The 27,285-nt window shown below is 43.3% G+C and overlaps 2 protein-coding genes and 1 long non-coding RNA gene across 3 annotated transcripts; all 3 read right to left on the bottom strand.

Annotated features, from left to right (window-relative positions):
• Positions 1 to 5,343: 5,343 nt before the first annotated feature.
• LOC136451643 (uncharacterized) lies at positions 5,344 to 8,106 on the bottom strand. Its single transcript, XR_010758622.1, has 2 exons — positions 7,560 to 8,106; positions 5,344 to 5,654 (listed from the first exon to the last, which is right to left on the bottom strand). It is a non-coding gene; the product is annotated as an uncharacterized lncRNA (long non-coding RNA).
• A 15,255-nt stretch (positions 8,107 to 23,361) lies between these two features.
• LOC136454331 (uncharacterized) lies at positions 23,362 to 24,070 on the bottom strand. The gene is made up of 2 exons (XM_066454785.1): positions 23,929 to 24,070; positions 23,362 to 23,807 (listed from the first exon to the last, which is right to left on the bottom strand). Exons 1-2 carry the CDS (start codon positions 24,068 to 24,070, stop codon positions 23,362 to 23,364), a joined length of 588 nt encoding a protein of 195 aa, XP_066310882.1.
• Positions 24,071 to 24,897: 827 nt separating this feature from the next.
• LOC136454330 (glutathione S-transferase T3-like) lies at positions 24,898 to 26,984 on the bottom strand. Its single transcript, XM_066454784.1, has 4 exons — positions 26,800 to 26,984; positions 25,837 to 26,113; positions 24,987 to 25,751; positions 24,898 to 24,903 (listed from the first exon to the last, which is right to left on the bottom strand). The coding sequence occupies exons 1-4, from the start codon at positions 26,982 to 26,984 to the stop codon at positions 24,898 to 24,900; spliced, it is 1,233 nt and encodes a 410-aa protein (XP_066310881.1).
• Positions 26,985 to 27,285: the final 301 nt, after the last annotated feature.

The raw sequence follows: 27,285 nt of genomic DNA, 5'->3' as shown, positions 1-27,285 counted from the left end.
ATGCGTAATCCAAGCTTCAGTCTTGCCTGGAAACTCGGATCGTAAGAGATCCTTGTGTGTCTCAATATACGGATCTACCAAAGAGGAGTTCTGTAGCTAGACGTAAGTAATGGCGTCCATCATCTGTCTTCTCTGGATGCAGGTTGTCTCTTTCTCTCAAACAACGCAGGTCCTGTCGTGCTTCAAATGTGTCCTTAGGCTTTCCATACACACCCATAAAGCCTAGCAGGTTCACACAAAGATTCTTCGTCAGGTGCATCACGTCGATCGAGCTACGGACCTCCAGGACTTGCCAATAGGGTAGGTCCCAAAATATGGACTTTTTCTTCCACATGGGTGCGTGACCGTTAGCGTCTTTCGGAATAGGTTGGCTTCCATGTCCTTTTCCAAAGACGACTTTCACATCATTGACCATATCGAGTACATCCTCACCGGTTCGGTTGCGAGGCTTGGTCAGGTGGTCTGCTTTCCCTTTAAAATGCTTACCTTTCTTTCTTACGGGGTGATTTGCAGGAAGAAATCGACGATGGCCAAGGTACACGACCTTTCGACATTTTTTCAAGAATACACCTCTAATATCACCGAAGCAGTGTGTGCATGCATTATATCCCTTGTTTGACTGTCCTGAAAGATTACTTAGAGCAGGCCAATCATTGATTGTTACGAACAACAATGCTCGCAGATCAAAGTGTTCCTGTTTGTACTCATCCCACACACGTACACCTTCTTTATTCCACAAAATGAGAAGTTCATCAATAAGTGGTCTCAGGTACACATCGATGTCATTGCCAGGTTGCTTCGGGCCTTGGACGAGCACAGGCATCATAATGAACTTCCGCTTCATGCATAACCAAGGAGGAATGTTGTAGATACTTAGAGTAACAGGCCAAGTGCTATGACTACTGTTCTGCTCTCCAAAAGGATTGATACCATCTGTACTTAAAGCAAACCTTAAGTTTCTTGCGTCATTTGCAAACTCCGGGAATTCTCTATCGATTGCTCTCCACTGGGACCCATCAGCAGGGTGTCTCAACATATTGTCTACCTTACGGTCTTCTTTGTGCCATCGTAACAATTTTGCATGTTCTTTGTTTCTGAACAGACGTTTCAAGCGTGGTATTATAGGAGCATACCACATAACCTTGGCAGGGATTTTCTTACGTGGACGTTCGCCCTCAACATCACCAGGGTCATCTCGCCTGATCTTATACCGCGACGCATGGCATACCGGGCATGCATCCAATTTCTCGTACTCTTTGCCACGGTATAGGATGCAGTCATTAGGACATGCATGTATCTTCTCTATTTCTAGCCCCATAGGACAGACAACTTGTTTTGCTTCGTAGGTAGTGGCGGGCAATTCATTGTACTTCGGAAGCATCTTCTTTTGGATTTTTAGTAACTCTCCAAATCCCTTATCAGATACACCATTCTTTGCCTTCCATTGCAGCAATTCTAGTGTGGTTCCCAACTTTTTCTGCCCTGCATCACAAGTTGGGTACAACAATTTCTTGTGATCTTCTAGCATCCGCTCGAACTTGATCTTCTCCTTTTCACTTTCACATTCTCTTTGTGCATCACGAATGACCTGACAAAGATCATCAGCCGGCTCATCTTCTGCGGCTACCTCTTCTTCAGCTTCTCCCATTGCAGTATCATTGAAGCACGCACCATCAGGAATAATATCATTGTCGTCCCATTGTTCTTCTTCATCTTCTTCCATTACAACACCGGTTTCTCCGTGCTTTGTCCAACAAATATAGTTTGGCATGAAACCCGACTTGAACAAGTGTGAATGAAGAGTCCTTGAGCAAGGATATTCCACCGTATTCTTACATATGGCACATGGGCAGCACATGAAACCGTCGCGTTTGTTTGTCTCGGCCGCACGTAATAAAGAATGCACGCCGTCAATGAACTCTTGTGAGCGGCGATCAGCATTATACATCCAATGACGGCTCATCTGCAATACATGACATAAATATCATATTAAAACCTAGATCATAATTAATTATTTATACAACATGCGTGCCACCACAAAAGATACAAATTTATGAAAGCATCGCTACAATGTAGACAATCCCAACTACCACTAAAAGAACTAAAGCTAAAATACATTTCAGGAGCACAAGGATTTCGCGACCAATCTCAACTAAAACAGACAGATCCCCCGATTGTGCAACATCTTTGGGCTTCTTCGACTGGATCACTGCCTCATTAGCCGCCGTATCTGCCTGTTGTGCAAGATATTTTTGCACGAGTTCAACATACTCTTCCTCCCAGTAGAAGCCTGAACATCGTCCACTGCCATCCCACTGAAATTAAAACAAAAAACTAGAACTTTAATCACAACCATCATGAAAATAGGTATAAACTAACCATAATCATTAAATACGATAAAATAACTCACATTGCGATCCGGACACTTGTAGAAGATACGATCCTTGTTGGGACCCTCCTTCTTCACTCGGTACTCCATCACAATCTTCATCTCATCACGACACTTGCCGCATGGAATGAGAGGAAGGCCCGGCCTAAGTCGCTTTGGAAACCCATGAGAGGCCGAGGACCCGGAAGCAGTTGCCATCTACTCTCTATACTCATTTTTTAATACACTATAAATTTCTTCTTTTATAAACAAATAAAATTAACAAACTATAAAATTATCTAGATCTCTAAACAATGATATTTTTAATGGTCATTGTGTTCTCGTCTTTTACTGCGGCAGGTAAGTAATTCATATGATATTTCCGCAAATTAACAGAAGAATGGGAATGTACACACATAACAGACTACTACGACGATATCGGGACGTGTGAATAAATAACCATCCGTACTAGTTGACCTTGCTTACGTGATCATCTCGGCGAGCATTTCTCCACCGGACAGCACCGTACTTGGTCAAGGAAGAGCTCCGATTCTATGAGGAAGGGAACACGGTCTCCCACGACCGTTGTCGCTCTCCCTCGTATAATCAAAGCTCCTCCTTGATGTCCGTTACCGCTCGACAGAGAACATGCTTGCCGAGCTGAACACGGTCCGCAAGTTCAACTAGTACGGATTTTCTATAATTTTCTAACTATTTTCTAAGTTTTTATTTATATATACTACGTTTAGGTACGGTGATTGACAGACTACTACGACGATATCGGGACATGTGAATAAATAACCATCCGTACTAGTTGACCTTGCTTACGTGATCAGCTCGGCGAGGATTTCTCCACCGGACGGCACCGTACTTGGTCAAGGAAGAGCTCCGATTCTACGAGGAAGGGAACACGGTCTTCCACGACCGTTATCGCTCTCCCTCGTAGAATCAAAGCTCCTCCTTGACGTCCGTTACCGCTCGGCAGAGAACATCCTCGCCGACCTGAACACGGTCCGCAAGTTCAACTAGTAAGGATTTGCTATAATTTTCTAACTATTTTCTAACTTTATATTTATATATACTTTAACCTTCTTTCATGTAAATATGCAAGCTTAAAGTGATTTTGAGCTCAAATTGCTTACAAATGAAAAAAAACCACAATAAAGAACCATAAATATATATAGTGAATAAAATGGTATAAGAAAATGGTAAAAAATGAGAGTATGAGATTGGTAACCTTTACAACTGAAGAATCGACGGAGGAATCGAAGAATGGATGGAGGAACAATGGAGGGAGGGAGGAAGCAAGAACACTACTGCAGTGAGCTTCAAAATGTGCTGAGCTCGGGCTCGGGGAGGAAGGAGGAGACGGCCGATTTATAAAGGGAGAACATTTAGTCCCGGTTGATAGATCCAATCGGGACTAAAGGTAACTTTCCAACCCCGGGCGCAGCCACGGCCCGGGAGTAGACCTTTACTCCCGGTTGGAGCCACCAACCGGGAGTAAAAGTATACCTTTAGTCCCGGTTGGTGGCTCCAACCGGGACTAAAGGTCCCTGCCACCTCTGTCTGGCGCAGTAGCCGTTGGGCAGGGACCTTTAGTCCCGGTTGGAGCCACCAACCGGGACTAAAGGTATTTCTAGTCCCGGGGGCAAAAAATTCCGGGACTAGAGCCCATTTTGGCCGAGGATCAAAGGTCTGTTCTCTACTAGTGTGAAATAAAAGGATTGATATTTGCACGAATTGTTATGTTTTATTTACGCTTCACCGAAGAAGAATGACACGAAAATATCTGTTATTGCTTTGATATGGACAGGCACCACCCCAAAAGTTAAAAAAACAAGCCATAAGTTTCAACGCACGCAACCGATCTGCCGGCCGGCGGCCTTGATTAAATATGACAAGATGCTCTACAAAGTTTGAGTATTAATTATTCAAGCATGGAAAAGTGTCGGCGACTAGTAGAGCAACACGTACGTCCAGAAAATTCACGGCCTACAAACTGGTTGCTTAATAATGAGTTGGATATGATATGATATACTACTATACGCTAGTGCGGTATATGTGTGCGCGTGTGAGAGAGAGAGAGACTGCGCTGCAACTTGTATTAGATTATTACGGAGTATTGCTTTGCTACTACATACAGTAAGTACTTACATGAAATTAATCGTTAATGCTCATGCATATATACGTGTGACATGTGAGAGGGACTCGCGAAGACTATTCGTAAAGCTAGGCTAGAGGAGCCGAATTAGATTGGTCAGCGACCTGTCGTCTTGACCTTGGAAAATTTGTCTACGCAGTTCTGGCCTTGATCTGGAAGAAGATATTAAACTTCAGTGCAAAGAAGAAGAAGAAGAAGAAGATGGTATATGCACATACAGGATCAGTGGCTAATCGTAAAAGTAATAAAAAGAAACTAGTTTCATATCTAAAAAATCATAGCTAATTTATTTTAAATCAAAAAAATATGAAACTAGTATACTTTTTTTTTCCTACAAATATTATCTATGCCCCCCGTGACGCCTAGGCGCCTAGCTAGTGGCTTTTACTTAGACGGAGGGAAGAAAGCGTGTTAGATGGCGCGCTATCCTCTCCGGAGTGCTGCAAAAGCTGGAGCGGAGGTTCCCTTGCAGCGTGCACTAGCATTTTAGAATTTTATTTTTGTGGGGACAGTTTTAGATTTCCTTTTGATGATAAGGGACATATATTAGAATTGGAATTTGCAAAGCAATATATGTGCAAATTGGAGGCGTTGGAGCTGACGCTCACAGAACACTGATCTTCTGTGCTACTTACCTAGCTGATGATCAAGCTTAATACATGCTGTCATCTTCCTCACCTCACCAACTTTTTACTTTCCTGTTTTTATTTTTCCGAAATAAAACGGCACTATTGACGCCCTTTGTCAGATACTCAGAGTATAGGGCCGTGACCACATCCAGCTAACATGTGGTAGGAAGAAGTAGGATAGGTTTAGATAGAAATTAAATTGGGGTCCATTGATCGTTCGATGACATACACATTTGTTTAAATATACAGCACGAGCTCTTAATAGGCTCATACCGAGATACATTGGAGAGATAAGATAAAAAAACGTCTAGAAAGCCGAATAGAATGGAAACTAAGTTTCAATTCTATTCGAGAACTTCCATCTAGATTTAGCAAAGACCTCCATGATCACCGTCTCTGAAGTCTGCAACCATTTTTCATGTTCTTTTTTTTGTTTCCTCCTCTTTATGAAGAGCGACCATGTTCGAATCCGGTAGATTGTCCTGAAAATGACCTGCATAAAGGTGTTAGATATCTTGTTATCGAATACCATATCATTTCTACAACGAAATTGTCCAACATAGAGTTGCAACACCAACCAAAATCTGGTTTTTTAAGTTTTGATGGAATACCATAAAAATTATGAACCAAACATACAAGTAAAGGTAAACGGAGGTTGAATTCCAAAGGTGATTATTGACTACTAAGCCCGTCCGTGTAGTGTTGTGTTGTGTGTAGTGTTCTTGTCAACGACCTACCCGGGTCGTTGTCAAGCCCCGTCGACCCGATTACTTGGTCCGGTGCTAGTGCCATGCATGCCCTTTACCGCGTTATCTATTTCTACTGCAGATAACAGCCTGCTGCCATCTACTATAAAATACTCCTCCAACCTTCGTTGTGCTCAAAAGCGTGCACAAATAGCCTGGTGACGCAATAAAAAAAAGCCTGGTGACGTAGGGGCTACAAAAAGTTAAAGTAGCGCAAATAGCCGGTTGATGTGGAATCTAAAAACAATCACAAAAAAGATTCTCGCTGACACACCGAAAGCTAGAGGATTCATTGGCTGGCGCCCACGGCCGTACGGTACAGGTCGGCAACGAGACTGGAGTGATGCCAAGTGCCGACAGCTGTCCGTCAAAAAGGATAAATAAAGTAAACAAATAATCACACATGCACATGCTTTTTTTTTTTGAGAGGCGTCTCCCTACCCACGGAGACTCGCCTGACGCTAAAAGTATAGTGCCGATAAATCCAGAAAAATACGAGCACCCATGTTAAGTCGAGGACTTAAATCCGGGTGGACAGGTTCCACCCCACAAGGAACCCAACCAACTGATCTTTGATCAGTTCGCATCACATGCACATGCTTTTGGGGCTTGATTTTGAGATAGCGGCTAAATATTTCGAAAGAAATTTGAGGCTCCCATTCACCCTCTCTCTTGTCGTCGTTTCCGATCCATTAATGAAGTATGAACTGGAGAGAGAGATCTAGAGAGAAAGAGCAAGAACGAATGCCATTATTTATATATCTTTCAGACGACGGATTCACGGGAAGAAAGAAGTCCACAAAAAAATTTAGAAAAAAAATGAAATCCACAAATAAATAAACACCATGTGTTTAGAGAATATATAGAGGCGATTGATGAGTGCAAATGCTGCGAGAAGAAGACCGACAGGAGGTTTCCCAAAAAAAGAAGACCAACAGGAGGAGGGCGTGGCAGAAGGGAGAAAGTGAAGAAGGAGAAAGCGGAGAAGGACAAGGTGGGAGAAGGAGCACAAGAGGGAGGACAAGCATGAGCAGAAACAAATTAAAACAACAACCAGAGGGGAAAGCACAGCCAGGTGAAGGAGGAGAGGCAAAAAGGGGAGAAGGAGGGGGGCTGTTAGAAGGGGTGCACGAGTTACGAGGGATCGGAGAGGGAGCAGTGGAGCACAACAGGAGGAGGGCACATGAACAACAATAGTAAAGCACAACCAGGTGAAGGACAAGCTAGGAGGAGCAGGAGTGAAGGAGACAAGAACCAGTAGAAGCTAGAAGGGTGGACGATGGAGGAGGGAGGATGAGCACACCACGCACGAGAGGATTATTAGGACGACGGGGAAATGAACAACAGCAGCAACAACAACGAGGAAAAAGTATAAATCGGATGAAGAAGAAGGAGAAGTAAGAGCAAGAGAACAAGGACAAGGAGGTAGAAGAACATGAGAAAACAACGGCAACAACCAGGGGGGAAACCACAACCAGGTGAAGAAGCGAGGACTGGAGGAGGAGGACGACGACATGAACAGCAGCAGAAACAACAAGAAGAAGGCGTGCACAAGCAAGTGGACAAGCAAGGGGGAACAGCAAGAGAGAGAAGGACAAGGACCGATAAAGAAAGAGGAGGAGGATGAGATGAACATGCAGATCTAATCTAACCTCAGTCAAGCTAGAGCGCGAAGGATGTCGAAGCGGCGGTTGGAGTCGTTGCCGAGCCGAGGCCGAAGGCGATGACCATCGGGACCATGGAGGCGCCGAGGATGATCCGTCCGGTGGCACGGCGTCGGGCAGCGTCGTCGGCCACCCATAGCGCCGCCCACATGGTGGCCAGCCCGCCAAAGAAGGCCCCCAATACGGCTCCGAGGTAGATGGGGTTGGCGTGTAAGCTCTCCGCCGGCCAGGACCGGGAGGATGCTGCGAGGACCACCGTGACGCAAGTCACGAAGCCAACCACGAGCAGCACGGACGAGACGTCCTCGCGGGCCTGCCGCAGAAGACGGCGGGCACCCGCGCGGACAGCGGCAGCGTTGCCCATGATGTTTCGGTTGAGCATCGCCATGGCGGGCGGCGGATAACCGATCAGCAGCTAGCAGTTTTGAAAGAAAAGCAGCTCAGGCTCAACTCAGCTCGAGCCGGGATATGGCTTGGAGCTTTGAGGCGAAGGCAACGGCACCAGGCGAGATTGTAGTGAACTGAACAGCCAGGAGAGTACTTGACTTTCACCTGCCGTGTCGGGGATATATTTATAGGCGGAGGAACCACCAGAGAAGGGGGTACTGTACTACTGTTGCGATGAAGATGACCCGGCGAGTTGAAAGATACAGCGGCAAGTGCGTGGAACAAGAAGCGCGAGTCATCGCATGGTACAAGAAGCTCGACGACGCATCCACACCCGCCAGCAGCTTGTAGCTCACGACCCCTGGTAGGTAAAAGCTTCTCCAAGGCAACTCTCTCGTCGAGCCCTCGTGGCGTTGGCCCCACGCCGGCCCTATTCACTTGTCTTATGAGCCATACTATTTCAACAAATGAATAGTGCTTTTCTCTCATAATAAATCGGCGAACAATACCTTCAGCCATGCCTTTTCAGCCCTTTTATCACTGGTAGAGAACAGAGCTTTACTCCCGATGGGGAACCCCCTCTAGTCCCGATTCACCACCCGGGAGCAAGCATCCAGGACTAAAGGGGGTCCTTTAGTCCTGGATCAGGAACCGGAATTAAAGGGGGACCTTTAGTCCCGGTGGGTAATACCAACCGGGACTAAAGGTGCCTCCTGACATGCCACGATGGCCGGCACCCTTTAATCCCGGTTGGTAATACGAACCGGGACTAAAGGTTTTTTCCTTTTTTCTTTTCTTTTCATTTTTTTGTTTTCTTTTTAAAATAGGTTTTCGAAGTCGTATTGTACGCTGCTAATTATACATTTATACACGCGTATAGTATGTTTCGGTTCAAGCACAATGAACGTATTAAATCACACAATTCAAGCATAGAAATATATATATATATATATATATATATATATATATATATATATATATATATACAAGCATGCATGCATATGTGTATTTTACATTATATTATTTCATGTGCATATATTACAAAAGATTGCATTACAGTTATTGTGATATAACAAGTTTTTCTCATCCTCTAGCTTTGCTTCCATGGCAGTGTTGGGTCGAAGTAGAACTCGCCATTGGAATCGATGACCTGCTCACTAAAAAATCCGGCTATAGACTCTTGAATTACTTTGATTTGGTCTTGCCATATGACCTTTTCCTCCAACCATCGAGCCTACAGGTTTGAATTAAAGGAAAATAAATTAATATATATATATATATATATATATATATATATATATATATAAAGACATAATAACACAATCAATAATAATAATTAAATAAATATATAGTGTATTTTTAACGTACTTTGAGTCTCTCTGTAGTTCTTTGGGAGACCACCTTGATAAACTTGCAAATATAGTAACCACAGTAGTTGTTCCCATGTTCCTGCCTCAGACACCACTTTACGAGAAAAAGATTTATCATCCAATCTGGTGATCCGGTTATATTTAATTAATAAAGATGATGCGATTTAGGGGACTTACTTTCAAAGGGATTACATTCAGTGGCGCTTTGCATTTTTCCATGTGTTGCTTCTCAATAAAGGTTTTCCAAACACTGCCCAATAAAAAATTTACCACATCATCAGATATAGTTAATCATCATGTTTGTGTGTATATATAGTTGCTAAAGATACCAAAATTACATCTGGATAATATCTATCATATCTTGATAGTCTTGTTGTGGTTTTCTCATCGAGTCATAGATTATCAAATGACTTTTCACCAGATCGATGTCCATCAATATCCAGTGATTGCTGCATGTGTTTATAGGATATAACGCATAACACTCATTAATTAACTAGAATCAACATATGAGCCATTAAGGATGATCGACATTATTAACACTCACTTGAAGTTGTAGGGAAAGAGTATATCCTTCTTGTGGCGTTGGTTCACTAAGAAGTTCATGAGGTTACTCTCTGACTCAGACTTCCAATTAGTCTTTGGAGTAACTGGGTCTTTGAATACTATATGGGGATTAACAAAACCAATTTCATTGCAGCCTTCCTTTCTGAGCTCTGTCATTGTAAATATGCATATATATAGTACTTGTTAGGATAATTTATATGCATATACACACATATGATGAGTTTAATAATAGATTGAAAGAATTATTACTTACAGGCAATAGCAGCTAATGATAACTTTGTCCAGAGAGGTCAGGTGGCATAGTTGATGAAATTCTGCAAAGTCAACATACATAACATCATCGCCACGGAACCAATGTTCGTCTCTAATTCTAACACCAACGCAGAAGTCTCCACCGGTAGACGCCTGCATGTACCACTTGTTTAGCAGGTACATTTGTGTCCCCAGATCACATAAGGCTTGAGGGTTGTATAGATTCTGGCCTAGTACAATTTTTTTCTTCCAAATATCAACCTCCGCCGCACTCTCAATGTTTCCATCACCAAACATCTGGTAAAGGTCGAGACCAGTCTCATCAATAAATTCACCAAGGTGATCCAAATCGACATCCGGAGGTATGTTTGCCTGATGCATTAATCCTAAATTCGAACCATATTCATTACCAACAACTAGCGGGGGGACTGATTGGTGCGATTGTTGTCCGAGTTGTGCAACTCCTTTCCCTACCCGCTTCTTTTTCTATGACGCCTCAATTGACTTGGTGAGAGTGCGGTCATAGTCCGTTAACGTTGATTTAGATGGCTTATGAGATTCCTGCTGTTGTTGCTGGTAAAAAGCCACCTTTTTTCTTAGAATATCTGGAGCTACGAAGAAGTACCGTTTCTCCGGGTTTCTCCTTGCTTCTTGATTCTTTTTAAGTTTGTCATAGAATCTGGACATATCTTTTTTATATGCATCAGTTACTTCTTCCTTCTCTTCAGATATTATTTTAGGAATAGCCCTTGGTTTCATGGTGGCTATCTTTGTCGGCGGAGACTGGTTCTTTGTTTGCGGGGCTGGCCTCTTGCTAGTACTTGGCTTCTTGGTAGGCGGCGGCGAGGGAGGCATTGGAGACCTCCTTGGAGGTGGTGGCAGCGGTGTTGGAGACCTCCTTGGAGGTGGCGGCTGCGGCGTTGGAGACCTCCTTGGAGATGGTGTGGATGCAGCCTCGCCTTCCAACACATTGTCATCGTACAGAGCACTATGATGATCTGGCGATTGAACAATTGGATTTAGGTTGGGGGAGGATCTGCTACAAAAAAAAGGAATAACATATTATTATGAGCAGATTGTTAATTATTTAAGCCAATATAAATTAATGATGTAGTGTTTTCATCCGCACCTATGGTGAGGTAGTTCAGGAGGAGGTGGAGGCGACATCCTAGGAATGATGATGTAGCGCTTGCGCCATAGAATGAATTTCTTCTCTGCTTCTCCTAGAGTCTTCTTGCCATCACCTCCAGGAATGTCAAGAGGCAAATCACTAAAACCTTTTTTAGCTTTATCTACCGAGATGGTAGCATATCCTTCTTGGATTATATTCCCATGAATCCTTGGTGTCTTGGTTCGGTCGATAGGATTAACAAGACCGATAGCCACCTTGATTGTGGAATTCCCCTTCGGAATGTGTAGCTCACACGATGTACAAGGTTCAGTGACGTTATCCATAGGGAAGCGCAGTCCTGTGTCTCCTTGATTTGGTATCTTTGTGGAAGCATAGCTACTTTTCAACTGAACAGATTGGCTAATGTTGATTCCTGGCTCTGATGTCTGCTTGCTTGCACTCACTGCTATTTGCACTTGCCTTCTGATTTTCTCCTGCATTCTCGCTTCAAGGTTTTTTTCCCGCTCCTGTGCTTCACGCACCGCTTCCTCCAACCTCTGGAGCCGATGTGCCTCTTCTTCCTTCTTTCTCTGACGGCTTCTGTAGGAAGGTCTGTCCTGAGGGAATCCATGCTCCCACGAGACACTTCCTTTGCCTCTAGTTCGGCCACCGTGTTCAATAGTCCCGATGGCGTATGTCAGTTCATCCTTCTCTTTGTTGGGCCTGAACGCACCACTAGCAGTAGCTCTCTGAGCATAAAACAATCTTTCTGCTGCTTCTTGCAGTCTTGCGCCATAAACGCACTTCCCTGTCTCTTGGTCCAGTGTTCTCCCATGAGTGAAAAACCAATTCTTTGCTCGCTCTCCCCACTCGAGTGATTCTGGTGTGATACCCTTGACAAGAAGGTCTGCTTCTATTTTGTTTCACTTCTTAATGGCAGTCGGGTAGCCACCTAATCCCAAGTTATGGTGGTATGTCTTCTGTTGGGCATTATGTTGGTTCTTTATCACCCAACTCACACCCTTATCCAATGTCTTGTACTGTACAAACTCATCCAAATAGGGCCTCTGCTCTGAGATCGGGCCTAGGACAGTAAAATCTGGTGCTATGTTCTTCTTGACATACGTCGTGTATAGGTGTTTCTTCCAAGTCTAAAACTGGGTGGCCATCTTCTTCATTGCCCAATCCCTAACTCGCTCCTTCAATTCATCACCATCTATTATATCATCATAACCATCTGTTTGGAGCATGAAATGTTCCAAGACATCATTCCAAATTAACGTCTTGTCATGATCGGAGACAAAACTGATATGAGGAGCATTGGTCTTCTTCTTCAATTCGCGGGTACTGATCGGGAGCCGGTCCCATACAAGGTAACCACAGTGGTGCACGAATTTCATTTTATTTGGCCCCTCCGGTTCGCCTGTATCCACATTGAACTCCGAGATGATGAAGCGGCCCTCCAATGGCTTTTTGGGACCTCGAACATTTTTACTCTTCGTTGTAGTTGTTGATGTCGATCCAGAGGGCTACAAAACATAAACATTATTTTTAATGTCATGAGCACACATAAGACATATGATAATATATATAGCTAATAATAAAAAATATATACTTGGCCAATATGTTGTTGCTCATTTTGTTCAAGAGCTAAGTACTGACTCCCGTCATCTGCATCCTCTTACACGTTATTTTTAGCACCATCATCACCGGCAACTTGAGTGCCAGTGTTAATCAAATTCATCAACTCCTCCTCATCCATGTTTCTTGGGTCGGCCATCTAGCTTCAAAAAATAAAACCAATATATAGTACATCAAATCTTTGCTTACATGCGTAAAATCTACGAACAATATGCATTATTAAATCTTTCCCCTCGGTCACGAACGCAATTCGCCACACTAGGGCGATGTGCGTCGATACTAGGGCGAATTAGGGCTATACATAAACAGCCGAGGGCAAATTGCGTCGGTGACTAGGGCGAACCACGTCGGTGACATCAACAACGCGGTTCGCCCTAGTCACCGACGCAATTCGCCCTAGTGTGATTGTTTAGCGTTAACGATAACGATAATACGAATGTTGATCGACTAGGCCGCGAGAGAGGGCGGTGTGACAAGAGTGGCGGTGCTCCACTCCGCCGTATATATGTTTGTACATATGGGTGAATGAGGGCGGCGGTGCTCCGCCGTATACATAGAAACGCATGGGCGAACGAGGGCGGCGGTGCTCCGCGATGTATATATACATGCATATGAATACAAATGACGTATATATATGTGTCGGCGCGGTGGCCGGTGTGCTGACGACGATGACGTGAGGCGGGTCGGCGTGCTGACGACGACGACGTGAGGCGGGCCGGGGCGGTGTCGGTGAGTGATGTTGTGATCCTATGTACCATGTGAACCATGTAGTCATTCATCATATATCTTAAACTAAACATAGTCACTTTATTAACTACAATATATCTTATGCCGACACGTAATACGAATGTTGATCGACTAGGTCGTGAGAGAGGGCGGTGTGACGAGAGTGGCGGTGCTCCACTCCGTCATATATATGTTTGTACACATGAGTGAACGAGGGCGGCGGTGCTCCGCCATATACATAGAAACGCATAGGCGAACGAGGGCGGCAGTGCTCCGCGACGTATATATACATGCATATGAATACAAATGACGTATATATACGTGTCGGCGTGGTGGCCGGTGTGCTGATGACGACGACGTGAGGCGGGCCAGGGCGGTGTCATCGGTGCGTGATGTCATGATGTTGCAAGTTTCAGCTAGCTAAGTTTCAGATAACTAAGTTTCAGATAGCAAGTTTCAGATAACTAAGTTTCAGATAGCGTCTAGCTCCCATTTCGGCCAGCCGGTGCTCCGATCCGCTGTCTCCTCCCTGATGCCATTGCCCCAAGACGATGGCAGCAGCTGATGGCTCCTCCGCTATGGACGACAAGCAGCAAAAGACCCCAACCATGCACGGGCCCTCACTGACGTCGTTTCACCATGCACGACAAAAGCCGAGAGAACTCACCTCGGGCGGGCGCGGTGGAGGGCCGCACGGGCGCACGCGGTGGAGGGCCGCACGAGGTCATCGGCGTGAGGTCGTCGGCGGTGGAGGGCTGCACGAGGCGAGGCACGGGCTCCGGTGTCACGGGGGCGGGCTAATGCGCAGGGGAAGACGAATCGGCGGCGGCGCGAGGAAGAAGAGAGAAAGGGCGACGGTGTTTGACGAGGAAGAAGAGGAGGGGATCGATCTGCGCCAGGCATAGGCGGTTATATACCAGGGAGATTTACTCCTGGTGCCAGCCACCAGCCGGGAGTAAAGGTCCTTTACTCCCGGTGCGTATTACCAACCGGGAGTAAAGGGTTTTTTTGGCGGGCCACGAAACTGTAGCCCACCTTTACTCCCGGGTGGGCTTCCCACCCGGGAGTAAAGGTGGGCTGCAGTTTCGTTTCCCGCCTGTTTTGAGCAAATTTTTTTAATAAAAATATGGAATTTCTTGTTAAATACATAGTAAATCAAATAAAAGGCATAAAATTATTTTGTTAAAAATATGGATTTTCTTTTTCTTTATTGCACATAGGAAAAATCTATAACCTAACTTTTTTTATTTTTTGTTATAATTATAAAACATAATGTAACTAATATTTATTATTTCCTTAATGCAAAAATGTAGTCTTTAATTAAAATTATTAAAACTATTGGTTTTGGACAGGAAATTTGTTTTCACATCATTTTAACGTTAATATTTTAATTTTTCATCACTCAATATCCTAATTTAACTTTTCAAGAGAGAAATCCCACCAAATCAAACATTGATTTAATTTGAAACATGACATAATAAACATCTGAATTCACAATTATTACATAATATCTCAAACACACACTACATTAAATCACTATATCATTAAGTGGGCACAGCAGTGAACTTTTTTATGTATGTCCCTTGGTTATGATCGCGTCGTAACCATGGAGTGTCCTCATCATTTACCAAGATGCTAGGGTCTTTGTTCACTTTGAATGGCGGAATTCGGTCATACTTTTCATAATCTTCTGACATGTCCGACTTGTCCTCAATTCCCATGATGACTCTTTTCCCTAAAAGAACTATGTGGCGCTTTGGCTCTTTGGTTGAGTCATTATCGTTTTTTCCTCTTTTTGGTTTGGTAGACATATCACTGACATAGAACACCTGATTCACATCCTTGGCAAGGACGAATGGTTCGTCTTTGTACCCAATATTACTAAGGTCTACTGTTGTCATTCCATACTCGTTGTCTACTGTTACCACGCCTCCGATCACCTTGACCCATTGGCGCTTGAACAATGGGATCTTCAAAGTAGGTGCATATTCTAGTTCCCATATTTCATCTATGCGGCCATAATATGTCTGCTTATTCCCATTCGGGTCTGTGGCATCTATGCGGACACCACTGTTTTGGTTGGTACTCCTTTTATCTTGGGCTACTGTATAAAATATGTTTCAATTTATCTCATACCCTTTGTATGTTACGATATGCCATGATGGTTGCATAGCCAATAAATACAGTTGCTCATGGATGCTCTCATCACCTTGACATTTTTTCGCAACCAACCGCCGAAAGTTTCCATGTGCTTATGCATAATCTAAGCTTCAGTCTTTCCTAGAAACTCGGATCGTAAGAGATCCTTGAGTGTCTCAATATATGGATCTACCAAAGAGGAGTTCTGTAGAACTGTGTTGTGCGCTTTATTGAAATAATCATCCTTTGTACCAATATATGTTTTCCTCCCTAGTGTCCCCTTTCCGCTTAGTCTCCCCTCATGTCTCGATTCAGGAACACCAATCGAGTCAAGGTCGGGAATAAAGTCAACACAAAACTCAATGACCTTTTCTGTTCCATAGCCCTTGGCGATGCTTCCTTCTGGGTGAGCACGGTTGTGAACATATTTCTTCTGGACTCCCATGAATCTCTCTAAGGGGAACATGTTGTGTAGGAACACAGAACCGAGAATGAAAATCTTCTTAACTAGGTGAACTAGGAGGTGTGTCATGATATCAAAGAAGGAAGGAGGGAACACAAACTCAAAGCTGACGAGACATTGAACCACATCATTCTATAGTTTAGCTAGATCAGTTGGATCAATTGCCTTCTGAGAAATTGCATTGAGGAATGCACATAGCTTCACGGTGGCTAGACGTACATTTGGAGGTAGAATTCTTCTTAATGCAACTGGAAGTAATTGCGTCATGAGAACGTGACAGTCATGGGACTTTAAGTTATAGAATTTCTTCTCTGGCATATTTATAATACCCTTTATATTCGAGAAGAATCCAGATGGTACCTTGATGTTGTTTAAGCATTCAAACATGATTTCCTTCTCCTCTTTGCTTAGAGTGTAGCTGGCAGGACATAAGTAATGGCGTCCATCATCTGTCTTCTCTGGATGCAGGTTGTCTCTTTCTCTCAAACAACGCAGGTCCTGTCGTGCTTCAAATGTGTCCTTAGGCTTTCCATACACACCCATGAAGCCTAGCAGGTTCACACAAAGATTCTTCGTCAGGTGCATCACGTTGATCGAGCTGCGGACCTATAGGACATGCCAATAGGGTAGGTCCCAAAATATGGACTTCTTCTTCCACATGGGTGCGTGACCATTAGCGTCGTTCAGAACAGGTTGGCTGCCATGTCCTTTTCCAAAGACGACTTTCACATCATTGACCATATCAAGTACATCCTCACCGGTTCGGTTGCGAGGCTTGGTCAGGTGGTCTGCCTTTCCTTTAAAATGCTTGACTTTCTTTCTTACGGGGTGATTTGCAGGAAGAAATCGACGATGGCCAAGGTACATGACCTTTCAACATTTTTTCAAGAATACACCTCTAATATCACCGAAGCAGTGTGTGCATACATTATATCCCTTGTTTGACTGTCCTGAAAGATTACTTAGAGCAGGCCAACCATTGATTGTTACGAACAACAATGCTCGCAGATTAAAGTGTTCCTGTTTGTACTCATCCCACACACGTACACCTTCTTTATTCCACAAAATGAGAAGTTCGTCAATAAGTGGTCTTAGGTACACATCAATGTCATTGCCAGGTTGCTTCGGGCCTTGGATGAGCATAGGCATCATAATGAACATCCGCTTCATGCATAACCAAGGAGGAAGGTTGTAGATACTTAGAGTAACAGGCCAAGTGCTATGACTACTGTTCTGCTCTCCAAAAGGATTGATACCATCTGTACTTAAAGCAAACCTTAAGTTTCTTGCGTCATTTGCAAACTCCAGGAATTCTCTATCGATTGCTCTCCACTGAGACCCATTAGCAGGGTGTCTCAACATATTGTCTACCTTACGGTCTTCTTTGTGCCATCACAATAATTTTGTATGTTCTTTGTTTCTGAACAAACGTTTCAAGCGTGGTATTATAGGAGCATACCACATAACCTTGGTAGGGATTTTCTTCTGCGGACGTTCACCCTCAACATCACCAGGGTCATCTCGCCTAATCTTATACCGCGATGCATGGCATACCGGGCATGCATCTAATTTCTCATACTCTTTGCCATGGTACAGGATGCAGTCATTAGGACATGCATGTATCTTCTCGATTTCTAGCCCCATAGGGCAGACAACTTGTTTTGCTTCGTAGGTAGTGGCGGGCAATTCATTGTCCTTCGGAAGCATCTTCTTTTGGATTTTTAGTAACTCTCCAAATCCCTTGTCAGATACACCATTCTTTGCCTTCCATTGCAGCAATTCTAGTATGGTTCCCAACTTTTTCTGCCCTGCATCACAAGTTGGGTACAATAATTTCTTGTGATCTTCTAGCATCCGCTCGAACTAGATCTTATCCTTTCCACTTTCACATTCTCTTTGTGCATCACGAATGACCTGACAAAGATCATCAGCAGGCTCATCTTCTGTGGCTACCTCTTTTTTAGCTTCTCCCATTGCAGTATCATTGAAGCACGCACCATCAGGAATAATATCATTGTCGTCCCATTGTTCTTCTTCACCTTCTTCCATTACAACGCCGGTTTCTCCGTGCTTCGTCCAACAAATATAGTTTGGCATGAAACCCGACTTGAACAAGTGTGAATGAAGAGTCCTTGAGCAAGGATATTCCACCATATTCTTACATATGGCACATGGGCAGCACATGAAACCGTCGTGTTTGTTTGCCTCGGCCGCACGTAACAAAGAATGCACGCCGTCAATGAACTCTTAGGAGCGGCGATCAGCATTGTACATCCAATGCCGGCTCATCTGCATTACATGACATAAATACCATATTAAAACCTAGATCATAATTAATTATTTATACAACATGTGTGCCACCACAAAAGGTACAAATTTATGAAAGCACCGCTACAATGTAGACAATCCCAACTACCACTAAAAGAACTAAAGCTAAAATACATTTCAGGAGCACAAGGATTTCACGACCAATCTCAACTAAAACAGACAGATCCCCTGATTGTGCAACATCTTTGGGCTTCTTCGACTAGATCACTGCCTCATTAGCCGCCGTATCTGCCTGTTGTGCAAGATATTTTTGCACGAGTTCAACATACTCTTCCTCCCAGTAGAAGCCTGAACATCGTCCACTGCCATCCCACTGAAATTAAAATAAAAAATTAGAACTTTAATCACAACCATCATGAAAATAGGTATAAACTAACCATAATCATTAAATACGATAAAATAACTCACATTGCGATCCGGACACTTGTAGAAGATACGATCCTTGTTGGGACCCTCCTTCCTCATTCGATACTCTATCACAATCTTCGTCTCATCACGACACTTGCCGCATGGAATGAGAGGGAGGCCCGACCTAAGTCGCTTTGGAAACCCATGAGAGGCCGAGGACCCGGAAGCAGTTGCCATCTACTCTCTATACTCATTTTTTAATACACTATAAATTTCTCATTTTATAAACAAATAAAATTAAGAAACTATAAAATTATCTATATCTCTAAACAATGATATTTTTAATGGTCATTGTGTTCTCGTCTTTTACTGCGGCAGGTAAGTAATTCACATGATATTTTCGCAAATTAACAGAAGAATGGGAGTGTACACACATAACAATCGATTATTATTTATATTTATATATATACTACGTTTGGGTATGGTGATTGATAGACTACTGCGACGATATCGGGACGTGCGAATAAATAACCATCCGTACTAGTTGACCTTGCTTACGTGATCATCTCGGCGTACTTGGCCACGGAAGAGCTCCGATTCTACGAGGAAGGGAACACGGTCTTCCACGACTGTTGCCGCTCTCCCTCGTAGAATCAAAGCTCCTCCTTGACGTCCGTTACCGCTTGGCAGAGAACATGCTCGCCGAAATGAACACGGTCCCCTAGTTCAACTAGCTACTTTAACCTTCCTTCATGTAAATATGCAAGCTTGAAGTGATTTTGAGCTCAAATTGCTTACAAATGAAAAAAACCACAATAAAGAACCATATATATATATAGTGAACAAAATGGGATAAGACAATGATGAAACATGAGAGTATGAAGTTGGTAACCTTTAGAACCGAAGAATCGACGGATGAATCGAAGAAATCGATGGAGGAATCGAAGAATGGATGGAGAAAGAGCAAGAACACTGCTTAAATTTGAACTTAAGCTCTCGGGCGGGCTCGGGGAGGAAGAAGACGGCCAGCAGGATTTATAGCTCAAAAACATGTTTTAATAAATAACCATCCGTACCTGATCATCTCGGCGAGCATTTCTCCACCGGACGGCACCGTACTTGGTCAAGGAAGAGCTCTGATTCTATGAGGAAGGGAACACGGTCTTCCACGACCGTTGCCGCTCTCCCTCGTAGAATCAAAGCTCCTCCTTGATGTCCATTACCGCTCGGCAGAGAACATGCTCGCCGAGCTGAACACGGTCCGCAAGTTCAACTAGTACGGATTTTCTATAATTTTCTAACTATTTTCTAAGTTTTTCATTTCATAAAAAGTTAAAATAAAATGTTTAGTCACGGAGTCCATAGAAATGACCATATTTTGACCTAGCAACGCATTGTCAATTGTCATTGCGTTGCATTGCACCCCGGACCGGACTCCGAACAATAAAATACTATAGTCGATCGATGCCATTCTTTGTCGTACAGTCGCACGGCGACGGCCGATGGACCCGTTCAACCACCAAATCTATCAGGCCTGGCTGTTCGGGCGTATCGTTAAAAGAGAACGGATTTGCTTTCTATTGCATGGCCTTGCATTGCATCTGTCATACCAGTCGGAGGCACTAGTCCCTATACTCATTTTTTAATACACTATAAATTTCTCATTTTATAAACAAATAAAATTAAAAAACTCTAAAATTCTCTATATCTCTAAACAATGAAGTGTGCTATGCATACTACAAATGAACGGTGAATACTAGTTTTTAATAGCTACTTTAACCTTCCTTCATGTAAATATGCAAGCTTGAAGTGATTTTGAGCTTAAATTGCTTACAAATGAAAAAAACCACAATAAAGAACCATATATATATATAGTGAACAAAATGAGATAAGACAATGGTGAAAAATGAGAGTATGAGATTGGTAACCTTTACAATTGAAGAATCGACAGAGGAATCGAAGAAATCGAAGAATGGATGGAGGAACAATGGAGGGAGGAAGCAAGAACACTAGTGCAGTGAGCTTCAAAATGTGCTGAGCTCGGGCTCGGGGAGGAAGAAGGAGACGGCCGATATATAAAGGGGGACCTTTAGTCCCGGTTGGTGGCTCCAACCGGGACTAAAGGTCCCTCCCAACGGCTCCTCCGCCAGACAGAGGTGGCAGAGACCTTTAGTCCTGGTTGGAGCCACCAACCAGGACTAAAGGTCCCTGCCACCTCTGTCTGGCGTAGTAGCCGTTGGGAGGGACCTTTAGTCCCGGTTGGAGCCACCAACCAGGACTAAAGGTATCTCTAGTCCCGGGCGCAAAAAATACTGGAACTAGAGTCCATTTTAGCTGAGGATCAAAGGTCTGTTCTCTACTAGTGTACGTGAAAAAACACCCCAAATACTTCAGACAAGGCCGGCAAGGAAAGTTGTTTAACCAGGGGAGCTGCCGTGTGTAGTGTGTTCTTCCTCCTCCTGTGTGGTCGCCTAGCTAGCTCCTTATCAAACCCTTTTTTTTCTGAAACATCAGTTGTGGCTTTCTTTCTCCCCATGAATCCATGTACACGATGTCAATCCCTCTCTTCTCTCTCTCTCTCCATACATGCGAGGAAATAAGGGGGGTTTTTTTGAAAATCTGCGAGGAATAAGGTTAGGAGTGTTTTTGTTACAATACCACAAATTAAATGGTCCTAAGAATGTCATCTCTGCCATTTGTTATGTAATTTCCTGTTAGAACTGGAGTTTCTAGCAACTGTACAGCCTGTTCGCTTGTTGGTTTCAGCCAGCCTAAACCAACTAGCCAACAGTGTTTTCCTCTCACAACAAACCAGCACCAGTCAGCCCAAACCAGCCCAAAAACCAACCAACGAACATGCCGGTAATATGTGCCGCTAATGCTATATGGGCTAGAGACTATACGAGGTATAAGCTTTATTGAACACCAGTTATCGATCAGGTCTCGGCTTGTACAGTAGCTAATAGCTGTGACTGCTGCCGACAACTCAGATTTCTTGATTGATATACACAATTTCTTGCCCACCAAGTTCCTTAGGGCACTCCCAACCCAGACTCTATCTATAGAGTCTTAACGTCCAAGACTCTATCACAAGAAATCATGATCCCTAATGCAGAACTTATAATAGTAGTTTCTATAGATAAAAACATTTATTACTCAACACAAAGAAAGGTGATCAGCTGTGGCATAAACTGTGTGATCCACCCTACACCTCTCAACAATATCACCATCCGCATACATGATATATGTATGGCAAGGTGCAGCAACGATTGAAACATTATACAAAAAATGTCTGATGTAATCACATAGTTATATACTGGAACATTCTTCACCAAATTTAAAAGTAACTCACGGCTAAGCAAGAAAGACATGCCCATCAACATATTGAACTAGGTAGCTTTCACATGCATACAAATTTAGAAAACAAGACATTCTGTTCTCAATATTCCCAAAAAAATAAAATATTCCCATCATCCTAGCAGCGCTGAAGAATGGATCAATGTGGCCATCATCCCAGCAATGCCGAAGAACAGATCAATGTGAAAGAAGTTGAACTCAAACCACTTGGACTTGCACTTTCACTTGTATTCCTGCAAGCAAGTCTTTATACTTTTAGACATTGGTGAGCCAACAAGGCAAGAATACTTCTGAGATACCACAAACAAGTGATAAATAAATACTTAGCCAGCAGACCTAGATGTATGTCTAGCTAGTGTGGTACAGTAAGCACGTGTATAATATGTATGTGCTCCAGAGGACAGCAAAAGACCAGAGAACATGGAGAAACTAGTTCTGCTTACCTAAACGGCAAAATAAGAATTACACTGAGCATATAAAAAATCCAAGTGCTAAATTTTTGAAGCTTCTCAGATGTTTTTCCCTGAGATCTTTACTCAATGACAGCCACAACAATGACCACCCACACCCAGTTCCCATCTCGCATTAATTACTTAAAACTGAAATATACATCAGGCATAAAAAAGGTGATCATGCTCTGCATCATGGATATCAAAGATGTACTAAAACTGACCAAATAAACAGATAGACATGTTGGACAGATGGGAGAAGGAACCGGAACAAAGCTAAACCTCCTATTGTCATCCCTTACTGCCAAATGAAAACTGAACCATTATATGGTGATCCTATGCACTGAAACATAAAGGACAAAATGGCACTCACAATATGCAGATTTCACGCTAGAGAATGCATTACAGGAATTAAAATAGCACTGATCATAGGAAATAAAAGGATTTCAGTTACCTTGCATAAATCAATCCACCATCCTCCAGATAGAAGCCATCAACACTTTTATGCCCTGATCATCAACATGTAAAATAAGATGAGATAGTAAATAAACAACTGCGTTATAAGAAAAAGAGAGATGGACAGAACTATTGTGACATAGTCATATGAGTATTCATGTAACAGGGTAGTATATAATATATAAATTAATATTTCTACCTAATTAGTTCGATTCCTGAACTTTTGCCAGATGTGATCAATCAAATCAGATTGTAGTTGCCTATGAGCTTCACGGTCACGAATCTCGGTATCTCTCTGTAGTACCTCCTCCATCGCCGGATCATGTCCTTGAGTGATTGTAGACGGCTGAACAGTAGACGTGGTTGCTTCCTCGTTCAAGTCAAACGAATCGTCCTCTATATCCTTCTCGTCCTCGGTTATCATGTTGTGAAGAATTATACAAGCTAACATGATATTCTCAAGATCCCCTTGTTCATATAGACGTGCTGGCCGACGCAAAATGCAAAAACGAGATTGTAAAATCCCAAATGCACATTCAACATCTTTTCTTGCCCCCGCTTGATGTTCTGAAAATAGCTTGTGCTCAGCTGATTGTGGTGCACGTATGGACTTAACAAAAATAGCCCACTCTGGGTATATTCCATCTGCAAGATAATAAGGTTTGTGTCTCATTGTAGACTGGATTAGGAGAGAAATAGTCATCCATTAGTTGCTTGCTGGCTTGTTCACGAGGCCTGTCCACATATCGCCTAGGACCACACCTACTTCTTCCACCTTGTATGACATCAGCAACGGACTGCATCTCAGCTACTATATGATCGCCTAAATCATCTAGAATTTCTTGCTCTTGAAGAAAATCATCCATGGAGTACAGATCAGCAGGGTCCATGCTGTCATCTCCATCCATGGCAGCAAAGGATAGCAGCGGGTAGCAGAGAAGAAAGGGAAGCAGTAGCAGTGGGTAGCAGAGAAGAAAGGGAAGCAATGACTACAAGGTACCGTGGCTGTGCTATATATAGTCACAATTGCCGTGGAAGCAATGACTACAAGGTATGTTTTTCAGTTCACACTTGCATGCTATTTCAGTTCACACTTGCATGCTATTTCAGTTCACACTTACAAGGTATGTTTTTCAGTTCACACTTGTATGTTTTTCAGCTCTCAGATTCTGGTAAGACTGAAATTGACAAACCTATCCCAGACTGTACATACGAAGCAAGTCCTAAATTGGAATTGGAAGGGTTCAATTAGATGGTAAAAATGTTAAAAAGTGTACGAAAAGATGTTAATAATAATACTCTAGAGATATAGATGTTTTTCATAGTTGTCATAACCTTCCACTAAAGTCAGACATGTGCCTTGAGTTGTAGGATGCTTCTGAAAGGAAAATCAGATTTGCATCAAATTATTCCCCAGCTTATTTATTTGAGAAGATTGAGAGCGTTGTCAGAAAAATGGGTTTCCAGGTACATAAGAGCAACGGCAAGGTAAGTGATCTCCTATCATGTATTCATGTCTACAGACTTCCAGCTCTGTGTGTTTGGAATCAGGATGCTGAGAATCCATCAGTTATTTGTAGTACATAAGATATTTGTAGTTTAATGCTATTTCAGTTACCTTGCATAAATTCAGTTAACACTTCTACAGGAATTAAAATAGCACTGATCATAGTAAATAAAAGGATTTCAGTTACCTTGCACAAATTCCATTGGTTACCATTCAGCTACTGCATAATCAATTCTACAAAATTACAAATCCATCAGTTAACACTTCGAAGCAATTAATATATATGCAAATTAAACAAGGGTTGACTGCAGTCATACCTTAGGAAATAAAGCAAGTCTCAGGCTCTCCAATGCCTTGTTTCTCTCAGCCAAAGCTTCTGCATTAAGCTGATCAGTAGGCGCAAGCAACAGCTGTGTGTAAGTTTCTAGCATTTTGCACTTAGTTTGTTCATGAGCTGCTTCATGATTAAGCCTAGCTGCTTCGATCTTCTTATCAGCCAAGCTTTGCTGAATTTCAGTCATCTTCTCTCTGTCTTCCCTATTCTTCATGCTTGCTTCAATGAACTTCTCAACTTTTCCACTAAAATCAGCCAAAGCATCAGATGACTTCTTTTTTCCATTGAGTTCTTTTTTTGCTTTCTTATGTCCTATAGGTCGCTTTTCTCCATCTAATTCCAAATCTACCATTTGAGCTGGACCAGCCTTTGCACTCTTTTCCTTTTCCTTCTTCAACCTAGCAAGATATGCTGACCACTTCTGCTGTCCACGTACTACCTTCCACATATGCAGCAGATGGAAGGCCTTACCATTATTTTGGCCGGACCACATCTCTAGTGCTTTGTTAGTCAATTGGTCATCACTCATCCCACTTTCCCACACTCTACTGGCATTTACCCAACATCCATGAAAATCAGTCAATGGTTTCTTAGAACGATCCCAACGTATTTTCAGTTGGTTTCGGTTCCTCTTACGACTATTTTCTGTGGTCTTGTTGTATTCTTTAGTAACATCTGTCCAATAAGCATCTGACTTCTTGTCATTTCCATCTACTGGATCCTTTGAATTACGCAACCAAGCACTGGCCTAAACAACAAAAAGAACAGAATGAAAAAAAAAATACAATAATTAATCTTCAAGTGTGCATGGAGATAGCATGCTTTCAACCTACCAGTCGTATGTCTTCATTGACAGACCAATTCAAACGGTTGGCTGTTCTAGAAGTCTCATCAATGTTAATTGTTTCATCTTCTTCTGCATCTATATCATCCACTATGTCAACAGTTTGCTGTGCTGGAGAGGGAGTTCTTGTAGCACCCATGTCAATTGGTGAAACTGAAGATTGACTCAATCCAGCACCAACAAAGTGAAAATTTTCATTTCCATTTGGATGGTTAGCAAATGGGTTTGACTGCAGAAAATTTGAGAATCCTCCTGGTGGGTATAACCTGCAAACAACAAATTTCATGATACCTTAGTTAATCAATTTCCATATACTACTGTCATATACGGGAACACTAGCGGTACAAGCAAATTCCATCTACAAGCAAACAACCATGATACCTTAGTTAATCAATTTGCATCTACAAACACTAACAATAGCAGTACAAGCAAATTCCATCTACAAACACTAACAATAGCAGTACAAGCTGACACAAATTTCCATCTACAAGCACACAACCATGATACCTTAGTTAATCAATTTCCATATACTACTGTCATATACGGGAACACTAGCAGTACAAGCAAATTCCATCTACAAGGCACTTTGCACTACATATGTTAGCCTAATTAACCAAGAAATTAATTAACAAAGAAGCTGCAGATGAACAATCTGTAATCCATAGAACCACAGCTCCGACGACTTACCCTTCGCTAGGAGATGACGTTGGCCACCATCCACCAACGGGAGAAGCATGACTGACAGGAACAGAGGCACCAGCGGGAAGAATCCGAGATGCAGAAGCACCGGCGGTCGGAGCAGAGGCCACAGGACCACGAGAGAGGGTTCTAGGGACACCACTGCCTCGCCGCGAACTAGACTTTGTTAATCGATTCATCCCTGATTCAGAGATTTGGGTTACTGTTGGGGGAGGAGCTCAGTTGGGGAGGCTAGGTCGACTTGGGGGCGTACTTCGATTTGGACCTAGGGATCCTTATCTGCAGCCGGCGCGTGAGGACACGGAGCTGCGGGCGCGTTTCAGGCTCTCGCGCGGGAGAGGTCGGGGCGGTTTGGCGGGAGGAGGACGGGAGGGGGCGGGTGCGGGTGCGGAAGAAGCGCGCGCAGCTGGAGAAATTTGGCGGCGGCGGCAGCGGCATCTCGCCTAGTGTGCGGCAGCGTGCAGGAGAGGCGGCCAAGGCGAGAGAGCGCGCGGGAGATCGATGGCGGGCTCGGGCGAGCGCGCGCGCGCAGAAGGAGGAGCGCGGGAGAGGGAGGAGTTGCGGCGACGGCGCATGGATGGCGTACGGGATCCATCGACTCTACGCTGCCCTCCACAACGCGAGTCATGGTGGTTTCTTGCGGCCTCAGGAGTATCGAAGACCCAGCGTCCAAATAAGACTCGGTTTCCTTCTCTTTCTTCATTAAATTGTCTTCCACGTCATCAAAATACTGATGTGG

Source organism: Miscanthus floridulus, chromosome 5 (genome assembly GCF_019320115.1).
Source record: "Miscanthus floridulus cultivar M001 chromosome 5, ASM1932011v1, whole genome shotgun sequence".
In the NCBI taxonomy this organism is placed as follows: domain Eukaryota; kingdom Viridiplantae; phylum Streptophyta; class Magnoliopsida; order Poales; family Poaceae; genus Miscanthus; species Miscanthus floridulus.
The sequence above is the reverse complement of the archived record's forward strand: the minus strand, read 5'-3'. Positions and strand labels throughout refer to the sequence as shown.